This window comes from Chrysemys picta, chromosome 15 (genome assembly GCF_011386835.1).
Source record: "Chrysemys picta bellii isolate R12L10 chromosome 15, ASM1138683v2, whole genome shotgun sequence".
Lineage (NCBI taxonomy): Eukaryota > Metazoa > Chordata > Testudines > Emydidae > Chrysemys > Chrysemys picta.
Window position 1 is genome coordinate 34,443,379 of NC_088805.1, and position 26,935 is coordinate 34,470,313.

Below are 26,935 nucleotides of genomic sequence, written 5' to 3' on the forward strand. Positions count from 1 at the left end.
CTCTCTCCATCATGCCCTTGGAGATTTTTTCAAAAGTTTTGGCATTTCGTCTTTTCGAACGAAGTTCTGCTAGCACTGAATCCTCTCCCCATATATCGATCAGATCCAGTACCTCCCGTACGGTCCATGCTGGTGCTCTTTTTCGATTTTCGGCCTGCATGGTTACCTGTGCTCTCCACGCTGAGCAAACAGGAAATAAAATTCAAATGTTCGCGGGGCTTTTCCTGTCTACCTGGCCAGTGCATCCGAGTTCAGACTGCTGTCCAGAGCGGTCACAATAGTGCACTGTGGGATAGCTCCCGGAGGCCAATACCATCGAATTGCGGCCACACTAACCCTAATTCAAAATGACAATATCGATTTTGGCGCTACTCCCCTCGTCGGGGTGGAGTACAGAAATTGATTTTAAGAGCCCTTTATTTCGAAATAAATGGCTTCATTGTGTGGACGGGTGCAGGGTTAATTCGATTTAACGCTGCTAAATCCGAATTAAAGTCATAGTGTAGACCAGGCCTGATTCTTCTCCCCACACCTTTTCTCTTTCCCCTAGGTCTAATCCACTCCTTGTCCACCCACATCCCTATTCAACATAAAATTATTGAAATTTTTTTCATTTTGTATTAATTTTTTTTGTTCAAAGACACATACACAACCTCAAGTAATGCCACTATCCTGTATTCATAACCCTGTTCATGTGCCTTCTCCCTATGTTTTTTGTTCCCTTGTCACAACTTGGTTTTATTAAAATTATAAGCTCTTTCAGAGAGCGAACTGTCTTTCTATTTGTCTGTGTAGTGCCCAAAAGTGTGCAGGGTGCTACAAAATAGTAAATAATAATGAATTAAGCCTCACCAGTCTAAATAGCAGATATGAGATAGGTAAGAAAAATATAGGTAACTTCCCCCACCACTGAAATGCAATCACTACTGGGGGGATGGGAATGCAGCAGACACATATAATGGCTATTTAGAAAAGGGATTGACTTGAAGTTAACAGAATGTAATTACCCAAGGTGACATTTGGTGAGGACATTGGGACTAACAGCCCCCACAACTTTCAAGTAGCCAAGCTCTTGGCTTTACATCTTACCTCTAAGATCCCTAACATCATGCAGGGAATTGTCTCAGTACTGATCAGTATTAAAAGCATTGAAAATTTTAAAAAACAAACAAAATCTCAATAACTATGGCGTCACAAATAAAAAGAATATCTTTTGCATTTAAGAAGCCAAAAACAAACATACCAAATCCCTAGCCAAGAGTCTCATTTTAAACATCAGCTCTATAGCTCACATACTAAATTAATGAGTGAGGACCACAGACTTTGGACCTTAGTCATTTTTTGAAAAAATGTTTTACATTCACTGAGCATCCAGCGGTCTCAGACAGTCTAAAAATATTTTTTTTCTCTTTCAGTCAACTGGCCCTGCTCCACTGGTATGTCTCTGAAACCAGGCGTCAGAAGGTGTTTCAGGATTGTGTTGACGGGGAAGCTTTTGTATAGCTGTATGCTCTACTATATAGTACATTGGGTGTAGTGCAGCCAGAATGCCATTTCAGCACTTTTGCAAGATCATACTGTGCGGAGGATGCCATTTTGCCAGAGGTGAAAGTAAGACAGTCCGGTCCGGTATGGCGTACCAGCAAGAGCTGGTACACCGTGCCCAACCAGACCGGCTTCCCCAGGCTGGTGCTTTAAAGGGCCTGGGGCTCCCTGCAGTGGCTGGAGCCCCGGGCCCTTTAAATTGCCTCCCGAGCCCTGGGGCTCCGGCAGCCGGGCTGGGGCAGTGATTTAAAGGGCCCGGGGCTCCTGCCGCTGCGGGGAGCCCTTTAAAGCGCCACCGGAGCCCTGCCGCCTACCCTGGGGCTCAGATAACGGGGCTCGGGCAGCGGCTCTAAAGGGCCTGGGGCTCCTCCTGGCCCTTTAAAGCACCCCCCTAGTCCTGCCGCCACTACCCCAGGGCTCAGGCAGCCGAGCTCGGGCAGCAATTTAAAGGGCTCGGAGCTCCGCTGCGATAGTGGTGGCCAGATCCCTGGGGCTCCCAGCTGCCTCTGCAGCTGGTAGCTCCGGGGGTGATTTAAAGGCCCCGGGGCTCCCAGCCGCAGCCGGAGCCTCAGGCCCTTTAAAGTGCCTCTTCCGGTTGAGGCCACGCCCCTGCTCAGGACTCCAGTGTACCAGTAAGTCCTTTAAGTTACTTTCACCCCTGCATTTTGCACTACAAACTGACTTTGTCCGTGACCTCACACCCACTGTGTGTGTGTGGTCACACCATTCCAGCAGTACTGGTACTTGCACATTTCAGACTACACCATACTTGGCTTATCTATAGATATCAAAGGCACTTAATATGGCCCCTATTACCATAGTCTCGGAGTGCCTCGCAGTCTTTACTGTATTTATCCTCCACTCCCACCCCTGTGAGGGAGGGCAGTGCTATTAACCCCCTTTTAGAGATAGGGAACTGAGGCATACATGCACAAAGTAACTTGCCCAAGGGCACTCAGGAAATCTGTGGAAGTGCAAGAAATTGAATGTGGGTCTCCTGACCCCCAGACCAGCACTCTAAATACTGGACTTTAGATTTTAAAATGAAATTTAATCACAATTCTAATTCATTGAGAATGATTTAGTTTTCATAAACACAAGGGACTGAGGTATCGTGTCTAAGGGATCCAGGCATAAAGAGAACCAGGAGTGATGTTCAAACCATCCACCCCATGCTCTTTATGCCGGACATGAAGCAAGCTCTATTATTTTAGACACCTTTCTGAAGAGATGGCCAATCAATCTCTCTTATGCCAGACTGTAGTTGGTTTGTGATGTGGACTGAAGAGCTATGCTGACATGCATCTTTATGCTAAAGCTGCTTGCACTTTCATGCTGAGGCCAGGGTAAAGGGAACTGATCACAGAATCATAGAAGATTAGGTTTGGAAGAGACCTCAGGAGGTCATCTAGTCCAACCCCCCTGCTCAAAGCAGCACCAACCCCAACAATTCTGATGGCTGGATGTAAACATGTCTGTTTAATTGCCATTACTTTGACAGTCAGGGCACCCACCATTGTATTCCATCAGCTTTTAAGTTTTATGTCAAAGGGCTAAAGAAACATTGGGCGTACAACGTTGGTAGCACTGAGACCACTCCTTACCTGCAGTAGTTGTGCTCTCCAAGCCCTCCCTCTCCATTGGGGTATTTCAGGGTATTGTAAGGATGCTGAAAAGTCTCATTCCAAAAGAGACAAGGTCTCCCCGCATGCAAGGAGGTTTGGTTCTGAGTGCCCCGATAATCCGCCCCATTTGCTGTGTAACATTCTAGAAAATGGAGAGAGAGCATGTATGTCATTTTCTGCAAAGGTTTGCCCCATTTTTCTTTTAATCAAAGCTTTCTTGCATCAGTTCAGGCTGTTAAAGACACTGTCCAAGATGTAAGTGTTCCTTTGAGTTAAATTTAGCTTGATTGGCTTTCATATTAATGACAAGTACTTTTACTAAATATTCTATACACTATGCGTTAGTATGCTCTGATGTATCCTGAAACCAAACTACACTTGTTAATTAAATGACCAGGCTACATTTTGTGATGTACTCTTGTTTTGTAAATGAATTTAAACCCTTACTTGATAATTTTTGCAAAATGTGTGAAATTCAGTGATGCTATGGGGCTCCCACTTATCTGTTCACATTACTGAGTTTTGATTGCATTTTGACTAAATTGATTAGGGTTTGTTTTTTGTTTTTTTTTTTTAAATCCTTAATCGCTGTGTGAGTGAAAAAGATTCTGTGAGGCCAGGGAAAGTGCCACAGAAGATGCTGGAGGCTGGGCTGAGCATTAGCAGGGAGTTGGGATGGGTGGCAGTGTGGAGGATGGGCAGCAGGAGGGAACAAGAGTCAGGCTGCCAGCAAATGTTGATATAATTTCAAGGATCCCTTTGTACAGTTTTGTTGGTTAAATATAATATATCATTACAAAGCTTATAATCTACTGAGTGTGGTCATCCGATTTGTATAAATGTATCATTCTTGTATCTGAAACTAGAAATATGAAATATAACTCTGAGGTCCTATTGTAATTATGCAAAGAGTGTGGGCCATTAATGGTGGTTTGGAGTCTTGATGGCTCCCATCAACTAGGACAATTGGTTGTAAATGGCTCCGTTTACTTGCAAGCCTTCCAGTGAGTCAGGCCAGGAAGAATGAAGGTTTGGGGTCTCACAGTACATGTGACCATGTCACCTGGGACTGGAATCCACCTTAAACCTGGTGCTTTTCCATTTAGAAGGAGGGGTGGGGATCCAGAGAGACAAAAGATTCCTGCCTTTTGCCAAAGCTATATAAGGGAGTGGAACAGAACAAAGGGGCTGCAGTCATGAGAAATCCTCTAGCTAGCGCCTGAGCTGGAACAAGTACTGTACCAGGGGAAAGGATTGGGCCCAGACTAGAAAGGAGTCTAGTCTGTGAAAGAAGCTTATGGGAACATCTCTGAAGGTGAGATTTATCTGTAATCAGTTTCTTAATGTATTAGGCTTAGACTTGCATGTTTTTGTTTTATTTTGCTTGGTAACTTACTTTCTGTAAGAATAAGATAGAGATAGGGATAGAGAATAAGACTGAGAATATATTATTGCCCTTATATAAATCGATGGTACGCCCTCATCTCGAATACTGCGTACAGATGTGGTCTCCTCATCTCAAAAAAGATATACTGGCACCAGAAAAGGTTCAGAAAAGGGCAACTAAAATGATTAAGGGTTTGGAACGGGTCCCATATGAGGAGAGATTAAAGAGGCTAGGACTCTTCAGCTTGGAAAAGAGGAGACTAAGGGGGGATATGATAGAGGAATATAAAATCATGAGTGATGTGGAGAAAGTGGATAAGGAAAAGTTATTTACTTATTCCCATAATACAAGAACTAGGAGTCATCAAATGAAATTAATAGGCAGCAGGTTTAAAACAAATAAAAGGAAGTTCTTCTTCACGCAGCGCACAGTCAACTTGTGGAACTCCTTACCTGAGGAGGTTGTGAAGGCTAGGACTATAACAGAGTTTAAAAGAGAACTGTATAAATTCATGGTGGTTAAGTCCATTAATGGCTATTAGCCAGGACAGGTAAGGAATGGTGTCCCTAGCCTCTGTCTGTTAGAGGGTGGAGATGGATGGCAGGAGAGAGATCACTTGATCATTGCCTGTTAGGTTCACTCCCTCTGGGGCACCTGGCATTGGCCACTGTCGGTAGACAGGATACTGGGCTAGATGGACCTTTGGTCTGACCCGGTACGGCCTTTCTTATGTTCTTATGTCTGTTATTACTTGGAACCACTTAAATCCTCCTTTTTATATTTAATAAAATCACTTTTGCTTATAAATTAACTCAAAGTAATTAATACCTAGGGGAGCAAACAGCTGTGCATATCTCTCTATCAGTGTTATGGGGCAGATAATTTATGAGTTTAACCGGTATAATCTTTATACGGAGTAAAACGGATTTATTTGGGGCTTGGATTCCATTGGCAGCTGGGTGTCTGGGTGCTAGAGACAGGAACACTTCTTAAGCTGTTTTCAGTTAAGTCTGAAGCTTTGGGGTGCGTGGTTCAGACCATGGGTCTGTGTTGGAGCAGACTGGTGTGTCTGGCTCAAAAAGGCAGGGTTCTGGAGGCCCAAACTGGCAGAGAAAATGGGCTCAGAGGTAGTCTCAGCACATCAGGTGACAGCCCCAAGGGGGTTTCTATGACTGAACCCATCACAAGCATTTTGGATTACTTAGTCTCCAATCATATGCTTTCCAGGCCTCTAGTAATTTTCACTGCCCATCTCTGGCTTCCTCCTTTTGAGAGATGGAGCAACCAGAACTGTACATTGAATTCAATGTGATGTATTACAGCATTTGATATTCCCAGAGAAAAACTATGTTAAGAGTATGTATCAGTAACCAAAACCGAAGAATTAAAAACCCAGGAAATTCAGAGTTAAACATAAAAGGAATCCAAACATGTCAAAGTTTTGGAGGAAGTTCTGAGGTCTGTGCTACACAGGATGTCAGACTAGATGATCAAAGTGGCCCCTTCCGACCTTGGAATCTATGAAAAGTATGGAAATGTCATGGAAAAATATGGACAGTTGCCCTCAGGGAAGATGTTGGCCCCTATGCTGTGAGGAGGCAGAAACACTCAGTCATATGAAGAGCTTTCTCAAAATGTCCTCCAGCTGAATGGAGTTGGGGCTTCTCTCCCACTGAGAATAATGGGAGATGGCAGACATATTAAAAGAAGGCAGCTCTTTATAGAATCTTCTGTAATAGACTATTCTTCAGCCTCTGGTGAAGAGGAACTTAAACTATGAAGAGTAATGGAGAAACCTGAGCAATAATCCTAAAACAAATTCTTCAGATCTAGCTGATGCATAAGGGTACGTCTATACCCAGCCGCTAGTTCGGCGGCTGGAAATCGAACTTCTGGGTTCGACTTATCGCGTCTTGTCTGGACGCGATAAGTCGAACCCGGAAGTGCTCGCCGTCGACTGCGGTACTCCAGCTCGGCGAGAGGAGTACCGCGGAGTCGACGGGGGAGCCTGCCTGCCGCGTGTGGACCGAGGTAAGTTCGAACTAAGGTACTTCGAACTTCAGCTACGTTATTCACGTAGCTGAAGTTGCGTACCTTAGTTCGATTTGGGGGTTTAGTGTAGACCAAGCCTAAGATTTTAGTGCATTTTAGCTATACAGGAAGTTTGAAGAGTCTGTAATACTGTATTCTGTTACTGAGATCATTAAGGGTGGAAAAACACCCTCTGGAACTGCATGTTAAATATCTTAATGGATCCATGTTTAATTATTCTTAATTCCTAAACTAATTAACAGCTTTACTTGTTAGCTCTCAGAAAAGTCATTTTATACTTAGAGTACATGCTGTAATTTCAGGAGATGATAAACTATATACACCTCTACCCCGATATAACGCGACACAATATAACACAAATTCGGATATAACGCGGTAAAGCAGCACTCCAGGGGGGCGGAGCTGCGCACTCCGGCGGATCAAAGCAAGTTCGATATAACACAGTTTCACCTATAATGCAGTAAAAAATTTTGGCTCCCAAGGACAGAGTTATATCGAGGTAGAGGTATATTTCATACATAACAAAGAAGTGAATCCCCAGATTAGGTGCAAATCTTAATTGGGCCTTAAATATGGAACCACAACTAGTGCCTTCATTATAATGGCCTTTTAATACTTGCAGCATTATTTTGTGTCTAATTCCTTATGCAGACTGACACTTTATTTCCTTTTTTCATTGTCACTGCACACTGAAGAGGGGTTTTCATTGTCTTATGGCAGCTCTCTGCTCAGCTTGCTGGCTTCTGTGAATCCCTTGTTTAAGTGCCCTGCTCTCCCTATATATTGTATAGAGCCTGTCAGTGCCTAACTCAGGGTTGTGAATTCCACCAGGTGGCAGGGCACCTACAAGTTTGGCAACTGCCAGACTTCAGGTCCAAGTAACTTATCATTTGATTTAGACAATCTTTTCAAGCTTTTATTGGTACAAATTAAAAGCAATGGAAAAAGTTAATCAGGCATTTCATAGCCTTCAACAAAATTTGATTTGGGTTCAGTTCCAGAAATGGGCAAAAAATTGTCATTTCCCCAAACTAGTTTACATGTCCCTTTGTGGACAGCAGGAGACAAACACCTCCTCTAAGATCAGAGTGGTTATCAGTCCAAAATATCACCTGCTCAGCATATTTTAGGTTACCTGAATATTTCAGTGTTGCAGGTGAACCTTTTGGATACACCTAAAAATGCAAATCAGGTTTTTCCAGCATTCAAACAAGCCATAAAGATTTGTATAATCATGTGAAATAGATTTAAGGTCACCAGAATGTTGCCTTCTCCTTCAATTCCCCCTTCCATCTTACTGATAACTTTTCCATATAATTTTAGAGAAGGATAAGGAGATAAATTTGACAGAAAAGAGAGAGGAAAAATCCAGAGCCAAAAACGACAGACAAAATAATATAGAAGCAAGTTGAATAAAGGCAACTACCAGGAATAATGTGCACTCCCCCCTGCCCCGAAAGGTCTTTCCTGCAATTTAGTGCTTTAACCTTTTTTTTAAATCAGAAGGTACATTAGCTGAAGACTGCTCAGAAATTAAAGGAATGCTGCACTATTAGCACTATCTGACTATAAACTGACACAAAGATTAAACTAAAGATAAATACCAGCCTGTCATAGATTTGCTAAAACTGCCTCACATTTTAACTCACATTATTAGCTAATTTCATTTTAACATTTTCCCACCTCAGTCTGTATTAGTTCTCCCCTGGCTTTAAATTCCATTGCATCAGAATTTGCAGGACATCCTCTTACAGGGGAGGGAGAGTCAGAACTGTCACCATCCCTCCATGCTATTATAGCTGCAGCAAGATATTATCCAAATAATGTGAGCCTATGCCCTTGAGAGCTGTGACAGATTCTCTCCTTTTGTTTCACACTAAAAAGAGATTTGGGGCAATTTCATAGAAAATCTGCAGTTTGGTACAACTCAAGGTCTTCATTAGCATCTAGATGATGAATGCTACAGGCAGGAAAACTGCATGCAGTAAACAGATTATTCCAGCAAAATTTAAGTTACAAATTTAATAAAATTTAGCAATTTTTTACCAAGTTAAAATAATGGTACACACATTTTGTTGCACAGCAGAGACTTTCTAAAATAAGAGTTTAATTTTTGCTAGTGGAAAAACTCTATTTTTGCCATAGCAATATCGTACAGATTTTTCAAACAAATCTTATTTTAACATTTTTAATCAAAGCCCCAATCCTGCAAAAAACCCAAACCAAACTAAAACAAAAAACTTAGTTACATACTGTACTTAACTTTATTAAATGTAACTAGAGAGACAAGATGGGTGAGGTAATATCTTTTATTGGACTTCACCCACTTTGTGTCTAATATCCCAGCCTGACATGGCTACAATTTAACTGTAAGTAGCCATATTAAAGATCAATAGGACTATTCACAATGTATTAATTTAGCCACAGGTGTAAATGTTTATAGGATTGGGGCTTTAATAGAAACAGGGCTTTTCATTGCATTTCCCAGTATTTTGGGGTTTTTTGTGCAGCTCTGACCACTAATGAATCTGTAGGACATAGTCAGTAATAGCGCCTGAGTCATTATGTCTGTAAATTATTTAAAATTTGATGGACAATATGCTGTTTATTTAGAACCATTGTGCAGATATGACTTGCGTTAATCATTTTCCAATATTTTATTGAATTTTCTAACAACAGTCTTGGGAGGTGTTACTTTATAATTCTGAAAAAATCAATATAATTTGTCAAATTGATTCAAAACCAAAAACTTCTCAATAATGCTATTACATTTTTTTTAAAACTACTTATGATCAAAAGGTATTTCTAATTTTCCATAATAAATATTAATTTTACCCATTAAAAACTCCAAAGCAGAAAACTCCACGCTTAAGGATGCAGAATGCACCTATGAATTATCATTCACAAAAATATTTTTTGGATAAATAAAATATCAAATTTGAAGTGAGTCAATAAATTTTTAACTAAACTCTATATTAATAAAAACACAGTTTAATACAGGTTGCTAAAAAATTGGAAAACTGATATATAAAGTGGGACAACACTCTTGTTCAGGGGTAGGCAACCTATGGCACGCGTGCCAAAGGCGGCACACGAGCTGATTTTCAGTGGCACTCACACTGCCCGGGTCCTGGCCACTGGTCTGGGGGCTCTGCATTTTAATTTAATTTTAAATGAAGCTTCTTAAACATTTTAAAAACCTTATTTACTTTACATACAACAATAGTTTAGTTATATATCATAGACTTATAGAAAGAGACCTTCTAAAACATTAAAATGTATTACTGGCACACAAAACCTTAAATCAGAGTGAATAAATGAAGACTCGGCACACCACTTCTGAAAGGTTGCCGACCCCTGTTCTTGTTCAACCTCAGTATGTAGATATACACACCCCAGCACCATTGGCACCAAATCATGCCTTCCAAGGCCTGGCAGAGCAAAGCTGACTTTCATATAAGATAGATATTGACATCACCCCCATCTCAGCTGCCATGATGAGCATGACATTAGCCCTAATGGCTTCACTCTGTTTCTAGTATTCAGAATACAGATAGAGACGTGAAAGTCCCCCCATGTCATGCATGGACCATTGTCTTCCACAGTTTGTTTGATGCACACCATCCCCATGTCAGGAAGTGACTGTTTTGATGGTCTGCTCTCTAAAGCCAAAAGAGCCTGAGAAATTCCAGAGAGCATCACTCTATTGATGGACTGGTAGAAATATACTACAGCCCTTTTAGTTCTCCACCATTGTGACAGCGGTGCCTAAAAAGGTGATTTTGTCAAGTCAGTATGGTTTACAGATGGCCTGCAAAAAGTGAAAGGAGAGGGGAGGTGAATCAATGCCATTGGCAGAAGTCCTCGGATTAATCTGATCATTTCCACCATAAAGAATTCTCAATAGTGCATCATGGCTGTGTAGGCAGCAAAGAAATTATTTTCCTTCTAGTCTGCACAGCAGACCTGTTCCAGGCAGTTGACGGCTTAGTGGATCTGGTCTGCTGCTTCTCAGTTAGAGAGCTGTGTTTTTCTCATTGTAAAGAGCTTTTGTTACTTTGAGGACAAAAATTACTGAGACTGAGAACTAATTAGCAACAGAGAAATGGCTTGAAGGGACTAATGTTCATTCTGTTTGAATTTCAGCCAGTCTTGCTCCCTGAGGTTTTGGAGAACTTAAGTTTGCTTTGTGTCAAAACCTGTGAATTGGAGCCATGTCCTTTGTGGCTGTTGAAGGCCAGCAGAGAAGTAATGAACTTTTTGTTGTGGACAATTGTCAGTGCCTCTCTTAAAAAGAAGAAAGAAAGAAAAAGGGCAGAATGCCCACCATCCTTAAGGAAGACATTGTTGGCTCCTGCTTAAGAAATCATTGCTTGACTTCTATCAAAGTGTCAGTTTTTGGAGAAAGTTCATTGAGAAAGCTGTGGCAAATCAACTCTGGAAATTTCTGTAGTCCTCATTTCCTGGATCCTTGTCTGCTAGGTTTCAGGCCTAGGTTTGAAGTTGAAACTGCCCTGATTGCAGAGCATCATCTATGGGTGGATGAGAATAACATGTCCATACTGATAATATTAGATCCATCAGCTGTCTTTTGATACCTTTGCCCATGATATTTTATTGGGGTGTATACAGTCACTATTATGTATGGATGGAATTACTTGAGTGGTTCTGATTATTCACAGCTGGAAGATCTGTTCAATGTGTATATGAAACTCCTAGGCAAGTCAGTGGAAAAAACACTGGTGAAGTGTGCAGTGTACTGATAGCACTCAGCTCTGTTTTCATCATATCCAACCATCCTGGTACAGTGGAACAAACAACCCACTTTATATTTACGAAGTCTGAGAGTGTATAAGGGTAAGCTGGTTAAGGCTTAATCCAGATAAGCTAAAAAGGTATTGGTAGGTCAGGAGGGGAAAAATCAAAAGAGAGTGTAGTGATAGCTGTACCTCATGTAGGGAGAGAGTGCCTGCTTTATGTGATTCAGGTTCAAAATTAAGAGTTTTATTAGAGCCAGAGCTGCTTTTGGAAGATCAAATAGCAGCTGAAGCCAGTAAGTTTTTTCCATATGTCTTCGATTAGACATGTGTGACCTTTCTTCTCCGATGCGGGGACCTTACTACCAATATCCAGGCCTCTGTCACCCTGGGTCTAGATGGCTGCCCTGTGCTCCACATGGGATTACTCATTAGGACCACTTGGAAACTTAAGGTAGCAAAGAATGTAGCTGCCTGCCCATTACAAAGTGTGTGACACAGAGAGCATATAGCAGTGATATTCCAAGAGCAGCATTGGTTCTCAATAAGTTTCTGGGTGGAGTTCAAGGTATTGGTTTTAATTTAAAACCACCTAGTGCAAGACCCCATTACCTAGGATAGTGTTTCTCTCCCCATCCCACACTACCACTTCTTAGATCAGTGGAGGCACTTGAGCTAGAGCCCCTTCTATATAAGGCAGAGCAGTAAACAGGGTGCTTTATTTGAAGACATTCCTAACTGTTGAACTTGTGTCTCTCCCTTATCAACAAATGTGAGATTTTGTAAACCTTATGAGCATGCTGCAACATTTATCGTTAAATAAATACCTGCAAGAATGGATGTCAAGGCTCATGGATGGAAGGGCTGAAGGTTGCAGAATGAACTAAGTCAAATTTTAGAGTGAAATAGGGAAGAGTGTGTCTAGTTTTTGTGGGACACTTAATTAGAAAATTTAGAATTGGAAACTTGCTGATTCAAAGTATTTTATTGAAAAGTATTCAAATTTATAGTGTTTTGTTTTAATTTGAGGAAGGTACCAAGAATTCTGGATTGATGCCAGATAACTTATTCTAAAAAAACAGGGTGTGTAGAGAATAGCTCCAGCCAAGTTTATTGGTTTTTAACATCAGCCAGTCAGCAATGGCTATGGTATAGAGGGCAGTAAGAGAGAGAGAGAGAGAGAGAGAGTAAGGAAGCTGATATCTCCATCTTAGATTTCAGTACAATAGTAATGCAATGTCTATAACATTAGCCTTTAAGAGCCTCCATGGGGCAAGGTCAGAGCATGTAGGAGCCTACATTTCCCACAGATGAATTGACAGTTTTGTTGGTGGTTTGTTCTTATTAAAATTGTTCAGTAAAGTTTGTGAAGGGAATAACACAGGGACAGCAGCTTTCTAAAACCAGAAAGTGAGATTCTGGAGCCAATTTACATTCTAGAGGGACTGGTCTGGCAACTGGTGGCCAGATACTTAGTGCAGATTTAGTGCTTGGGCTCCTTCGGCATGTGCAAGTGTGTATATGTACGTGGCAGCTAAAGCCTCCTGCTGAACAGGATGAGAGGGTACTGTACATCACTCTTGCATACATCACAACAAGCAGGGCATCTCCCAGAGACTTTGAAGAAGTTCCTTTTAAGTTACCCACCACTCAAACTAAACTGTTTCTAAACTGCAATTTGGAACTTGAGCAATCCTCCTTAAATGAAAAGAGTTTTATCTAGGTGCAGATGGCAACAGTTACAGGCATTAACCAGATGTTGCAGTCTCTAATTTAATTGAAAGGATATAATTAAACAACAAACATTTAATGAAACAGTAAAATAATGGAGAGAAGGACTGAAACCATTTAACTGATGCCAAGTCATCCCAATAGTAATAGAGGTTAGGGCCCAGGAATTGAAGGGCCAGAACACCAACTTTCCTTCCTGAGAGGAGAGCCTGGTTGTTGCCTTATGAATAGGGAACAGGGGTTTTGTTATTGTCGATTTCCACTGTATTTTATGTGGGAACACTGATTAAAACCAGAAGATGCTTCAGGAGATCAAACAGACAAATATGGCTTCTGTGGTCATTATTAAAAATATTTTTACCAGACCAATAATTTTCTTTGAAGATTCAGTTTTATAGATTGAATACCAGCACGTCATTTGCGTATTATGAGTGGATTGGTTAAAAGTTTTGCATTGCATATTGTGTTATGATACAGGCAAACTAGCCTATGAGCACAGGAGGCATTTTAAATGTTAAAATTAAAAATTGAAGTATTTTGCAAACATTGTTTTTTAATCTATAATGCATAAAAAGTGCTGTAGCAGCTCTGGTTTTGCACCTCTTGGCTGATGTTCAACCTCAAGGTGATAGATTCATTCAGACTTGCTTTGTGATTCTTTGGACTAGAAGTAGGGGAGATATCACTTTGACACAGAACACATCTTTAGGTAAAGTTGAGTAATCTCTTTGCTGCTTTTTAACATAGCATTGTTTTCAAATATAGTTCCACTGTCCAAGTGTGGTGGAAAACCAGGAAACTCGACCCCTTGGAAATTGTGCCAGTAACATGTAGATTTTTATTTACCTGCCCCTTGCGCTGATGTACAAGTGTGCTGTGCTGTGCTGAAGTATCTTCGTTGAATACTTCGCCATCTCTCAAGGTGGTTAGAAATGCTGTATTGGGTCTAAACAGAGTATTTCCCCATTCACTGCAGGGATGATAGGCTGTGAGAGAAGGAGTAAGAAAATAAGGCAAAAAAGATCAGGAGATTCAGGTGGGAGGAAAACAGAAAGCTGCCGATTCCAGCATTGTTAAGTGGAGTGGGACTAGAGAAAGGAAAAATAGGCCAAATCTGGCAACAGGAAGGGCAGAAATGATAGCATCCTTATAAATCATATAGACCTAAGATGAAGAAATTGAAAATGAATATTAAAAATACAGATGCAAGAGGCCACATTCTATTTGGCATTAACAGGCTTTCATACTGAATATAAGGGGGAAGTGAATAAGTCCTGAGTCCTCTGGCCTTGGGATATTAAACTGCAATAAATGCAGCTCTTCCCTTGACATTAAGTAGCATGAGTTCACTCATCCCAATTTCAAATTCAATTGAACATTGTGGTTGGATTCAAATTTTATCATTATTGGATTAAACGTTTGTCTTAGAAGAGACTGTGTAGAGCAGAGAAGGGAAGAAAAATAATAAATTAAAATAAACAGCACTAAATTAAAAAAGCAATTGTTACTGCACTGACAGTTGTCACATGAAGTATTTCATATCATGAAATTCCCAAAGTGAAGGTTTCTCCCACATCATCAGCTCAGCCATGATGCATATGCTCTGTATTCTATAGTTTTGTATTTACTGCAGTGATGTATGAAAATTTATATTTAACAAAGAAAAGAAATATAAATTAGCAAAAATGTGCCATATGCCAACTTACAAACATAAATGTTTCTCCTGCAGTGTAATTTCATGACTTTGAAGTACTATACTCCTAACCCTAATTGTTCTTACAGGCCCTATTTTGTCACATTTAATTTCTCTGGGATTTAATGTTAAAAATAAAAACCAAGAGGTGCAGTTTAAAAACTCTGCAGACTTTGCTTGTGCAGCAGGTTCTGAAGGTCCTTGCTGGAGAGTTAATATACTTGCAGAGCTGCCAAAGTGTTGTAATCTCCTTTGTCAGAACCTAAGCAGCTTGCTGTGCTTAAAAGATCCATCACCCTTTGCTATGAATCCTCTCAAGTTTACAGTAACCTCCTGCTTCAGCAGCGAGAGTGTACATTTCTATAACTAAATAGTTGCCCACTTAACTACCTACTCTTGCATGTGTGCCTATCCATCTTTAAAGTCTCCAGTGAATGAAGCCAGATGTTGGGCAGATGTGTCAAGGTGTGTGTGGGAATAGAATCCTCCACCCGGGCCATGAAGTAACTGTCCACTGGCTCACATGCAGTCCTCCTGCAGGAAGAAGTTCTGACATAATATGGATCTTCTGATCCCAATTCCCCTCAGGGAGTTTGAATGAAGTAGCACTCCAAGCCACTCAGGGATGAAACACCTGCTTTGTGCACCAATGATTCCACAGGAAAGGGCACTCAGAAAGGCTAGATTTTCCCCCTCTGAGCAGCTGTCAGCCCATCCCATATTTTCAATGATCTATGATTGTTATTTGGAAACATACTCGCTCACATTCTGCTCCTTGCAAGTCAAAAATATCAGCTGCAGGTAGAGGCCAAATTTCAGCCTAACAACTGATTTAGGGGGGAGAAAAAGTTGCATGCAAATAAAAACAGGGGACTGTCATGGAAACTATTTTGTAACCTTAACTCTAGCAGTCATCTTTGCATCAAAGCAAAGTCATTGCTGGTTAGATGAGTTCACAGCTAAAGTAAATAAGCCAATTTCTCCACTCAGTTTAAGGGCAGCAAGTGTGAGTGTAGAATTTATCCCATTATCTGCTGTATGTGACATCAGTTAGTTCCTGTAGAGATGGTTTTATGCCAGCACAAACAGTATAGTGATCTCAGGTGGGGAATAAGAACCAGGAATGATTATAAAAAGAAAATGAAACACTGCAGCAAAATGACCTTTAAGCAGAAAATTCATCATGTACCCAGTAGCTCTGACAGTTGTCAGTAACAGGAAGCTAATAGCCTGCATGCCCTATTGCCTTTGAGGAACAGGTCTCTCTCATGTTAACAAGACACTGGCAAAATGGGGCTTGGGGGGGAAACCTCACTCTGTCTGTGCAGCAGGACCCAGACTGTAAGAAAAAAATGTGCCACTAATTATTTCTCGAAACATAGACATCTCTCCCTCTGCCCACAGGCAGGCTTTCCCAACCAACCCAAATAAGAGGGGAGTCTGGTAAAAGCATCCATAACTCCCCAGCCTCACATAATCAGTTATAATGCCTTCCTCAATTCAAGCACACCTGTAAAGAAGTTATATAGTGACATAAGTGTAGGCATGTAACCTGAAGGGAAGCCCAGGGCATACATAGCCTTCTCGATGGAGAATCCCACAAAACATCCACAGGCTGAGGTGTTGGGATCTTGTAGTTGGAGACCTTTGGGAGCTGGAAAAATGCTTGCTTACCCCTTGACCGTCATAAGCAAAGAGATTTTAAGGTATTTAAAACATTACACTTCACTTATTGATGTCAATGAAATTACAAATGTTTTGGCTAATTCTTAGAGTAACAAAGAACTAATTAGTAAATGCTGAGGCTATAGCGATGTCAGGACGGTGGGTGGGATAAGAACCTGAACACAACAAAGCATTTACAGAAACAGCAGATTCAACCATCACTCTTCAGGAAGAGGAATGCATGGTACCTCCCAAAGGCTGGCTCTGCTGGTCTGACACAGCCCTAGATTAATGTCGTTTGTCTCATTTCCTACGGATTAGCTGCTCCTACCACTCAGCATGTTCCTCATTCCCTACAGATAGCCCCAGCTGTGCGGGGTTGGGAGCAGACTCATGTTGCTTTCGTTTGCTCACTTAACATTTCTTCAGCCTCAGAGCCAAATGCAGCACTTTCAGTATCTCTCATTTCTGTTTCTCTCTCTGTATATACACCATACAGACTCTCCTGTCTCGGACCGATTCTTTACATAATCCCCACACTCAATGCTAGAGGGTCTGCAATCTGCCAAGTGCAGCGAATAGCTATGAAAAAATACCTCCCAGCTGCAAACAAATTAGTCCGAGCTTTGTATGAAGTCTGCGGGGACGGGGGGCAATAGCTTCGGGATCCTGGAGCTGAGCGCATCCTGGGTGCAGGTACAGTGCGACCTGGCCCAAAGGGGCAAAGTCGCCCTCCGGAGCCGCTGGGTGAGCTAGAACAGCCAGCCAGGTCCAGCTTTACAACAGCGACCTTTCCCGAGCCGCCGCGTGAAAGAGCCCGGTCCCTCGGCTACTCCCAGTCCGTGCGGGACATTCCGGGCGCAGCCCCCAGGGCGCTGCCAAATGCCACTCACCGGAATACAGCCGCTCAAAGCAGAAAGTCAGCGCCAGTCCCGAGAGGGCGAGTGCCACGGTGGCTGCGGGACACTCCATGGGCGAGGGCAGGCAGCAGGTCCCGGCTCAGCTCCTTCATCCAGCGCAGCAGGGAACGGAGCCTCCTGCCTCGGGTGCTTCTGTGCAGGGGGCTGGGGTGCAGGGAAGGGGAAATGCAGCGATAGCAGAGACACCCTACAGCATCTGCTCTGCAACTGCAGCCCCCAGCTGAGCCAGGGATCCAATTACGGGCCATGTGACAGGAAAGAACAGAAAACCAATACCCCAACCTGCTGCAGCTTCTTGGCCCAGCCTGATCCGCCTTATTTCTTCCCGTTCGGAAACAAGCTGGAAGCTGGGACTCAGATTCCCTAAGGGCATAAGGAAGGTTTCACAGAGCTGGACATAATTTCTATTTCAGAAAAGCCTCCTCTCCTTTCCCATTAGCGCAACAGGGAGCTTCTGTCGCCCCTTTTCAGTGTTAAAAATTCTAAATTAATCATTTACCGTATTCCACACATCTTCCTTCTCTTATCTCTCTTTATCCTCCCCTCTCTGGTTCGGTTTTATTGGGCAATTCACTAAAGTTAGAAATGCACAGCCATCAAATCCATCAGATTAGCTGAACGTCCTCGTTGTTTCTTTGAAACCCGATACTTCTCTGCGTTCCAGCTGTCAGCGATACCTGAGCTCCCGTGTTTGCTCCCTCGAGCCAAGTGAAATTTCAGTTGAGTTCAGAGAGAGTTTGACACAAAGCACATGGTATTTTCGCACAAGATGATGGGAATAAGTACAGACAAAGCCTCTTTTTCTTGACAAAAATTCAGCTGCTTAAAGAACAGGAGTACTTGTGGCACCTTAGAGACTAACAAATTTATTAGAGCAAAGCAGTAGCCCACGAAAGCTTATGCTCTAATAAATTTGTTAGTCTCTAAGGTGCCACAAGTACACCTGTTCTTTTTGCGGATACAGACTAACACGGCTGCTACTCTGAAACCTGTCAGCTGCTTAACTCCATATAATTAAAACATACACCCCCCTGCTACGCTTCCATACTGTCTCTGCTGATCTATTGCCCCCCATACACACGCACATCTTTTGTTTATATGGAGTGCATACACACTGTCGCATAGCAATATGTGCACAGTGTTTTGAATGCCCTCTAGCAGTAATTCTAATTATAATAATTCCTGGGACAGGAAAATGCTTGTTGAACTAGACTATTCAGAATCCTTTACAAGAAGCAGGGTGTGTCTGGAGAATGAAATCATAGTAGCTTGTCAGCAGCCCAACTCAAGGTATCTGCCTTTCCATTTGCCTTTTTAAAAAACAAAACAAAAAAGCCAGGGTTTTAATATATATCTTTGGAGCATTATACAGTAAGTCAGTTCTAAATTTGATCTTCTGGACCCTAGTGCACCATGGAACCATTTCCCCTTTTGATTCCCCGACCACGTTTATTTCAATATGTCAAATACTTATTGCACTTATGGAAATTTAACTTGAGTAAGGACTACATAAGTACTTTAGTCCTGAAATATTGTGTTCAGTTTGGGGCACCACCTTATTATCTTGAGGTCCCTTCCAGCTCTAGATTTCTACAATTATCAGAGAGAGCCAGACAAATTGCAGGGAATTCAGATCAGGAGAACAGAAATGATCAGGATGCTGGAAGAATTGACTCATGCAGAAAAATTAAAAGGATTTTATCTGTATTGAGTGGCTAAGAGATGACTTTGGGGGATATCCACTAATCTATTTTAGGTATTTCTCAGGTGTCCATCACAGTAGTATCAAAGGATTGATATAACATTCTACAACTATTGGTAATAAACACCACTAATAAAGAATATGCCTCATGGTTTGGCCTGAGCTGCAGCAGCACCCAAACAATATGAGGAGAGATTACCTGCGAATTGTGGAGGTGAATGCATGGTTATGCAGGTGGTGTTGGAGAGAGGGCTTTGGATTCTTTGACCATGGGATGTTATTCCGGGAAGAAGGATTGCTAGGAAGAGATGGGATTCACCTAACAAAGAGAGGCAAGAGCATCTTTGCAGGCAGGCTTGCTAACCTAGTGAGAAGAGCTTTAAACTAGGTTCACCAGGGGATGGTGACTTAAGCCCAGAGTTAAGTGGGGAAGTGGGATATCAGGAGGAAACACAAGGAGGAAGGTACAAGAGGGGAAGCCTCCTGATTCATACTGAGAAAGGGCAATTGGCTAGTTATCTTAGGTGCATGTACACTAACGCAAGAAGCCTGGGAAACAAGCAGGAAGAATTGGAAGTCCTGGCACAATCAAAGAATTATGATGTGATTGGAATAGGGTGACCAGATGTCCCAATTTTATAGGGACAGTCCTGATTTTTGGGTCTTTTTCTTATATAGGCTCCTATTACCCCCCACCCCATCCCGATTTTTCACATTTGCTGTCTGGTCACCCTAGATTGGAATAACAGAAACTTGGTGGGGCAGTTCACATGACTGGAGCACTGTCATGGATGGGTACAAACTGTTCAGGAAGGACAGGTACAGGAGGAAAGGTAGAGGAGTTGCATCGTATGTAAGAGAGCAGTATGATTGCTCAGAGCTCCAGTATGAAACTGGAAAAAAGCCTGTTGAGAGTCTTTGGGTTAAATTTAGAGGCAAGAGCAACAAGGGTGATGTCTTGGTGGGCGTCTGCTCTAGACCACCGGATCACATGGATGAGGTAGACAAGGCTTTCTTCGGACAACTAACTGAAGTTTCCAGATCACAGGCCCTGGTTCTCATGGGGGACTTCAATCACCCTGACATCTACTGGGAGAACAATACAGTAATGCACAGACAATCCAGGAAGTTTTTGGAGAGTGTTGGGGACAACTTCCTGGTACAAGTACTGGGGAATCAAGTAGGGGCCATGCTCCTCTTGACCTGCTGCTTACAAACAGGGAAGAATTAGTAGAGGAAGTAGAAGTAGAAGGCAACCTAGGCAGCAGTGACCATGAGATGGTTGAGTTCAGGATCCTGACACAGGGAAGAAAGGTGAGTAGCAAAATACGGACACTGGATTTCAGAAAAGCAGACAGACTCTCTTAGGGAACTGATGGGCAGGATCCCCTGGGAGGCTAATATGGGGGAGAAAGGAGTCCAGGAGAGCTGGCTGTATTTTAAAGACACCTTATTGAGGGTGCAGGAACAAATCATCCTGATATGCAGAAAGAATAGCAAATATGGCAGATGACCAGCTTGGCTTAACAGAGAAATCTTCGGTGAGCTTAAACTCAAAAAGGAAGCTGACAAGAAGTGGAAATTTGGACAGATGACTAGGGAGGAGTATAAAAATATTGCTAGAGCATGCAGAGGTGTAATCAGGAAGGCCATGGCACAATTGGAGTTGCAGCTAGCAAGGGATGGGAAGGGTAACAAGAAGGGTTTCTACAGGTAGGTTAGCAACAAGAACAAGGTCAGGGAAAGCGTGGGACCCTTACTGAATGGGGGAGGCAACCTAGTGACAGATGATGTGGAAAAATCTGAAGCACTCAATGCTTTTTTTTGGCTCGGTCTTCATAGACAAGTTCAGCTCCCAGACTGCTGCACTGGGCAACACAGTATAGGGAGGAGGTGAGCAGCCCTGAGTGGTGAAAGAACAGGTTACGGACTGTTTAGAAAAGCTCGACATGCACACATCCATGGGTCCAGATCTAATGCATCCAAGGGTGCTGAAGGAGTTGGCTGATGTGATTGCAGAGCCATTGGCCATTATCTTTGAAAATTCTTGGCAATCGGGGGAGGTCCTGGATGATTGGAAAAAAGCAAATTGGAGGATTGGGCCAAAAGAAATCTGATGAGGTTCAACAAGGACAAGTGCAGAGTCCTGCATTTAGGACGGAAGAATCCCATGCACTGCTACAAGCTGGGGACCGACTGGCTAAGCAGCAGTTCTTCAGAAAAGCACCTGGGGATTACAGTGGATGAGAAGCTGGATATGAGTTAGCAGTGTGCCCTTGTTGCCAAGAAGGCTAGTGGCATATTGGGCTGTATTAGTAGGAGCATTGCCAGCAGATCGAGGGAAGTGATTATTCCCCTCTATTCGGCACTGGTGAAGCCACACCTGGAGTATTGTGTCCAGTTTTGGTCCCCCCACTACAGAAGGAACGTGGACAAATTGGAGAGAGTCCAGCTGAGGGCAATGAAAATGATTAGGGGGCTGGGGCACATGACTTACAAGGAGAGGCTGAGGGAACTGGAGTTATTTAGTCTGCAGAAGAGAAGAGTGAGGGGGGATTTGATAGCAGCTTTCAACTACCTGAAGGGGGGTTCCAAAGAGGATGGAGCTAGGCTGTTCTCAGTGGTGACAGAACAAGAAGCAATGGTCTCAAGTTGCAGTGGGGGAGGTCTAGGTTGGATATTAGGAAATACTATTTCACTGGGAAGGTGGTGAAGCACTGGAATGGGTTACCTAGGGAGGTGGTGGAATCTCCATCATTAGAGGTTTTTTAAGGCCCGGCTTGACAAAGCCATGGCTGGGATGATTTAGTTGGTGTTGGTCCTGTTTTGAGCAGGGGATTGAACTAGATGACCTCCTGAGGTCTCTTCCAACCCTAATATTCTAGGATTCTATATTCTATGATTAGCACCTAATGCAATGTTTCCCAAAGGTTCTCCAAAGCTGGAGGGATGCAGAACAATGGCAATAAGTTTTCCCCATGCTGGCCTCCTAATGTTGCCTGGAGTAGGTCTAATCTTATAAAACTATGGGAAACACTACATGAATTAAGTTGGCAAATGATACTGAACTGGGAGGGCTTCTAAATACTAATGAAGACCTCCTGAGGTCTCTTCCAACCCTAATATTTTATGATTCTATGATTCTAAGATGGAGATATAATACAACGGGGTGAGAAACATGGGCAGAAAATAACAAGGAGATTGAAATTATAATAATACAGCTATGAGATCTAGGTAAAAATAATCCATTTCTGAATGACAGAAATGCAAGACAATAATTTAGAAAGAGACTTAGGGGTGACAGCCAGCAGCTAATTGGCTATGAGTTTGCAATGTGACATAGCGTTCTTTGACAGGATAAAAAGCCTTGTGGATGGGGAGAAGCAGTAGATGTGGTATATCTTGACTTTAGGAAGGCTTTTGATACTGTCTCACATGACTTTCCTCATAAACAAACTAGGGAAATACAACCTAGATGGAGCCACTATAAGGTGGGTGCATAACTGGTTGGAAAACCATTCCCAGAGAGTAGTTATCAGTGGTTTACAGTCAAGCAGGACGGGCATATCAAGTGGAGTCCCACAAGGATCAGTTCTGGGTCTGGTTCTGTTCAGTATCTTCATCAATGATTCGATACAGGCATAGACAGTACACTTATAAAGTTTGTGGATGATACGGAGCTGGGAGGGGTTGCAAGTGCTTCGGAGGATAGGATTAAAATTCAAAATGATCTGGACAAACTGGAGAAATGGGCTGAAGTAAATAGGATGAAATTCAATAAGGACAAATGCAAAGTACTCCACTTATGAAGGAACAATCAGTTGCATACATATCAAAAGGGAAATAACTGTCTAAGAAGGGAGTACTGCAGAAAGGAATCCGGGGATCATAGTGGATCACAAGCTAAATAGGAATCAACAGTGTAACATTGTTGCAAAAAAAAAGCAAACAGCATTCTGGGATGTATTAGCAGGATGTATTAGCAAGACACAAGAAAAACTGATTACCTACCTCTCGTAACTGTTGTTCTTTGACATGTGTTGCACATGTCCATTCCTACTTAGGTGTGCCAGTGCCCTGAGCACAGCTATCTGAGATTTTTCCCCTAGTGTTTTAAGTCAGCTTGGCTCTGGCACCCTCTGGTGTCATACACTCATAGCACTGGTATGAGTTCCTACTCCTCAGTTCCTTCTTACCAATCACTTTGAGAGTGGGGCTGGTGGGTGGGTTTTGGAATGGACATGTGTAACACATCTCGAAGAACAACAGTTATTAGAGGTAGGTAACCGTTTTTCCTTCTTCGAGTGCTTGCACATGTCCATTCCAATTTAGGTGACTCACAAGCAGTACTATCAGAAGTGGGCTCAGAGTTCAAGGACAAGCCACCTGTAGAACCACTTGGCCAAAGTGGGCATCATCTCTGGCCTGTTGTGTGATAGCATAGTGCTAAGCGAACGTGTGCACTGATGACCAGGTCACTGCTCTACATATGTCCTGGATTGGAACTTGAGCTAAGAAGGTCACTGAAGAGGTTTGGGCCCTTGTATAGTGGGCAGTCCCTCTTGGTGGAGGGGTAACGCCCACGAGGTCGTAGCATGCATGAATGCAAGAAGTGATCCAGGATTAAATCCTCTGGGCGGAGATGGGAAGCCCTTTCATTCTGTCCACTATTGCTACAAAGAGCTGTGGTGACCTAAGGAACAGTCTGGTCCTTTCAATATAAAAAGCCAGAGCCTGCCTGATGTCCACGGAATGTAGGCACTGCTCCTCCCTAGTTGCGTGAGGCTTAGGGTGAAAGACTGGCAGAAAGATCGGTTGGTTGTTGTGGAATTGAGACACAACCTTTGGAAGGAATTTAGGGTGCGGCCGCTGCTGTACATCGTCCTCAAAAAAAAAAACTGTATAGGGTGGCTCTGCCATAAGGGCTCGGAGTTCTGAGACTGGCTGAAGTAATTGCCACCAGAAAGGCTGTTTTCCATGCAAGATGTAGGAACGAGAACGTTGCCATCAGTTCAAATGGCAGTCCTGTCAGTTTTGAGAGAACAAGGTTCAAATCCCATGGTGGGGAGGAGTTCCCTCACTTGAGGGAATGCCCTCTCAAGACCTTTGAGGAAGCAAACTACCATTTCATGTGAGAACACTGATCTATTATTGATCTTCGGGTGGAATGCTGAAATGGCCACCAAGAGAACCTTAATGGAGGAAAGGGCTAAGCCCTGTTCCTTCAAAGACAAGAGATAGTCCAAAATGAGTTGAATCGAAGAATGCATCTGCGGAACCCCATGACCAGACAGAAAAACTTTTCCACTTTGCACAGTAAGTGGACCGCATGGAAGACCTTCCTGCTGCCCAGGAGAATTTTCTGGACCTGCTCCAGACAAGCTTGCTCATCAAGAGTCAGCCACAAAGATAACATGCTGTCAAATGGAGAGAGCTGAGGTTCGGATGGAGCAACCGACTGTGGTCCTGCGAGATCAGGGCTGGGTACAGAGGTAGCTCAATTGGGGTCTCGCGAGACAGACGAACGAGTGAGGTGTACCAATGTTGCCTGGGCCACGCTGGAGGCCAGGATGACCCGAGCTCCGTCCTGCTTGATCTTTGTCAGCACCTTGTGCACCAGCAGAACAGGCGAAAAAGCGTAGAGCAGGTGACGCGATCAATTTAGCAGAAACATGCCTATCATCAAGCCTGGACTGTGGCCCCTCAGAGAGCAAATCTGCTGGCATTTTCTGTTGGAACGTGTGGCAAAGAGATCTGTATGGGGAAAGCCCCACCTGCGGAAGATGCTCAGTGCGACATCTCGATGTAGGGACCACTCATGGTGAATGCAGAAGGATCTGCTGAGGCGGTCTGCAAACTGATTCAGCACCCCTGGGAGAAATGGAACTCCCATAGGCGAACTGCTTCCCAACACAGGGGGGAAGAACGGGCTCCGCCCTGTCTGTTGATGTAATACATGGCTGATGTATTGTTCGTGAGGACTGATACTGTCGTGTTCGCAATATGAGACAGAAACTCTTGGCATACGAGACAGACTGCTCTGAGCTCTCTGACACTGATGAGGAGAGCAAGCTCCACAGTGGACCAGCACCCTTGAGTCTTGAGCACCCCCAAATGGGCTCTCCAACCCAGCACTGAAGTGTCAGAGACCAGGTGCACAGATGGTTGAGGTTTTGGGAAGGGAATTCCTTCACAGACCACCTGACAGTCTAGCCACCATGATAGGGAGCTGAGGATGTGTGAGGGTTAGGGTCTAGGGTTTAGGGGTTACGGTTAGGGGTAGGGGTAGGGTTAGGGGTTGGGGGTTGGGGTTTAGGATCAGGGTCAGGGTCAGGTTTAGGGTTAGGGGTTAGGGTTGGGGTTGGGGTTAGGGTTAGAGGGTTAGGGTGAGTGTAGTGAGGTGGCCTGGCTCCCGACGGCCCCTGAGAAAGAGGAGCCAGAACAGGCACCCAAGTGGCACCTGTTCCCGCCCCCCGGAAGTTAAGGGGCGGGACAGGAAGTATAAAAGCCAGGCCCCAGCTCTCAGTTGGAGCCCAGCGGCCGGAGAGGACAGACGTGCCGGTGCGAGCTCCGGCTAGACCGAGCCTTCCCCGAGCCAGGTACCCCGACGCAGACGGACCGAGCCCCCCCAGAGCCAGATACCCAGACGCTGACCGACCGGACCTCCCCAGAGCCAGGTATCCCGAAGCGGGTTGGCCGAGCCTTCCCCGAGCAAGGTACCCCGAAGTGGAGTGGCCGAGCCTGCCCCGAGCTTGGTACCTCGAGGAGGGGCCCGAGCGCCCCCCTGACCCGAGACCGGAGGAGCGGCCCGACCCAGACGACCCTCTGCGAGCTGAGGAACCCATGGTGTGGGACCCCGCTGCCGAGCCCAGCGATGAGCAGGTACCAATGGAGGGGGAGATGGAAAGTAGCCCGGGGGTAGCTGACCCCGGTCTGGCTACAACAGAGGAGCCAATGTCGGTGTGTTGCGGTCAGGACCCCACCGACGTAGCAGCAGACTGACTGCCGCTCTTAGGGCCCCGGGCTGGGACACAGTGGAGTGGGTGGGCCTGTGTCCCCCCTGCCACCCCACTTACGGGTGGCAGCCTCCCCCTCCAGTCAGCGTTCCGGCAGCGCAATTGAGCTATTGTTTGTTGCCCCGCCCTGACTAAGGGCTTGGGGCGTCCTGAGTTTGCCAGTGCTCAGCTCCTGATCCACGGACCTGAGTCCCTTGAACTATTGTTTATTGCCCCGCCCAGACTAAGGGCCTGGGCCTACTGACTCTGTTAGTGCTCAGCTCCTGACACAAGGTCCTGAGTCCCCTGAACTATTGTTTGTTGCCCCGCCCTCACTAAGGGCCTGGGCCTACTGACTCTGTTAGTGCTCAGCTCCTGACACAAGGTCCTGAGCCCCCTGAACTATTGTTTGTTGCCCCGCCCTGACTAAGGGCCGGGGGCGTCCTGAGCTTGTTAGTGCTCAGCTCCTGCGACCCGGATCTGAGCCCCCCCTGAACTATTGTTTATTGCCCCGCCCTGACTAAGGGCCTGGGCTTACTAACTTGGTTACTGCTCAGCCTGCAGGAAGGTTCTGAGCCCCCTGGACTATTGTGTGCTGCCCTGCCCTGATTGAGGGCCGGGCATTAACTCCTGACTTTCACTGCTCAGCCTTCAGGAAGGACCTGAGCCGCCCCTTGGACCCTTGTGCGTTACCCACCCTGAGCTAGCGCGTGGGCTTGACTGACTTTGTAATTCCCAGCTCTGGCAGTGAGAACCGGAGCCCGGACCAGGGTTGCTGCCTAGCCCCGACGGAGGGCGGTAGCCCTTGCAGAGACCGATCCAGGCCGTGTAGTGAGGTGGCCTGGCTCCCAACGGCCCCTGAG

General features: G+C 44.2%; 1 protein-coding gene across 2 annotated transcripts in view; it reads right to left on the bottom strand.

Annotated features, from left to right (window-relative positions):
* Positions 1-17,996, bottom strand: part of KREMEN1 (kringle containing transmembrane protein 1) — a 96,163-nt gene extending 78,167 nt beyond the window's left edge. The window contains exons 1-2 of one of the 2 annotated variants that reach the window (XM_065568956.1): positions 17,349-17,996; positions 13,944-14,083 (exon numbers count right to left, since the gene is read on the bottom strand). In XM_065568956.1, coding sequence (XP_065425028.1) covers positions 13,944-14,011 — 68 coding nt within the window. In that variant the 5' untranslated portion in view covers positions 14,012-14,083; positions 17,349-17,996. Of the gene's footprint in view, positions 1-3,149; positions 3,313-13,943; positions 14,084-17,348 lie in introns of both variants that reach the window. The other variant, XM_065568955.1, reaches the window with a different exon arrangement.
* Positions 17,997-26,935: the final 8,939 nt, after the last annotated feature.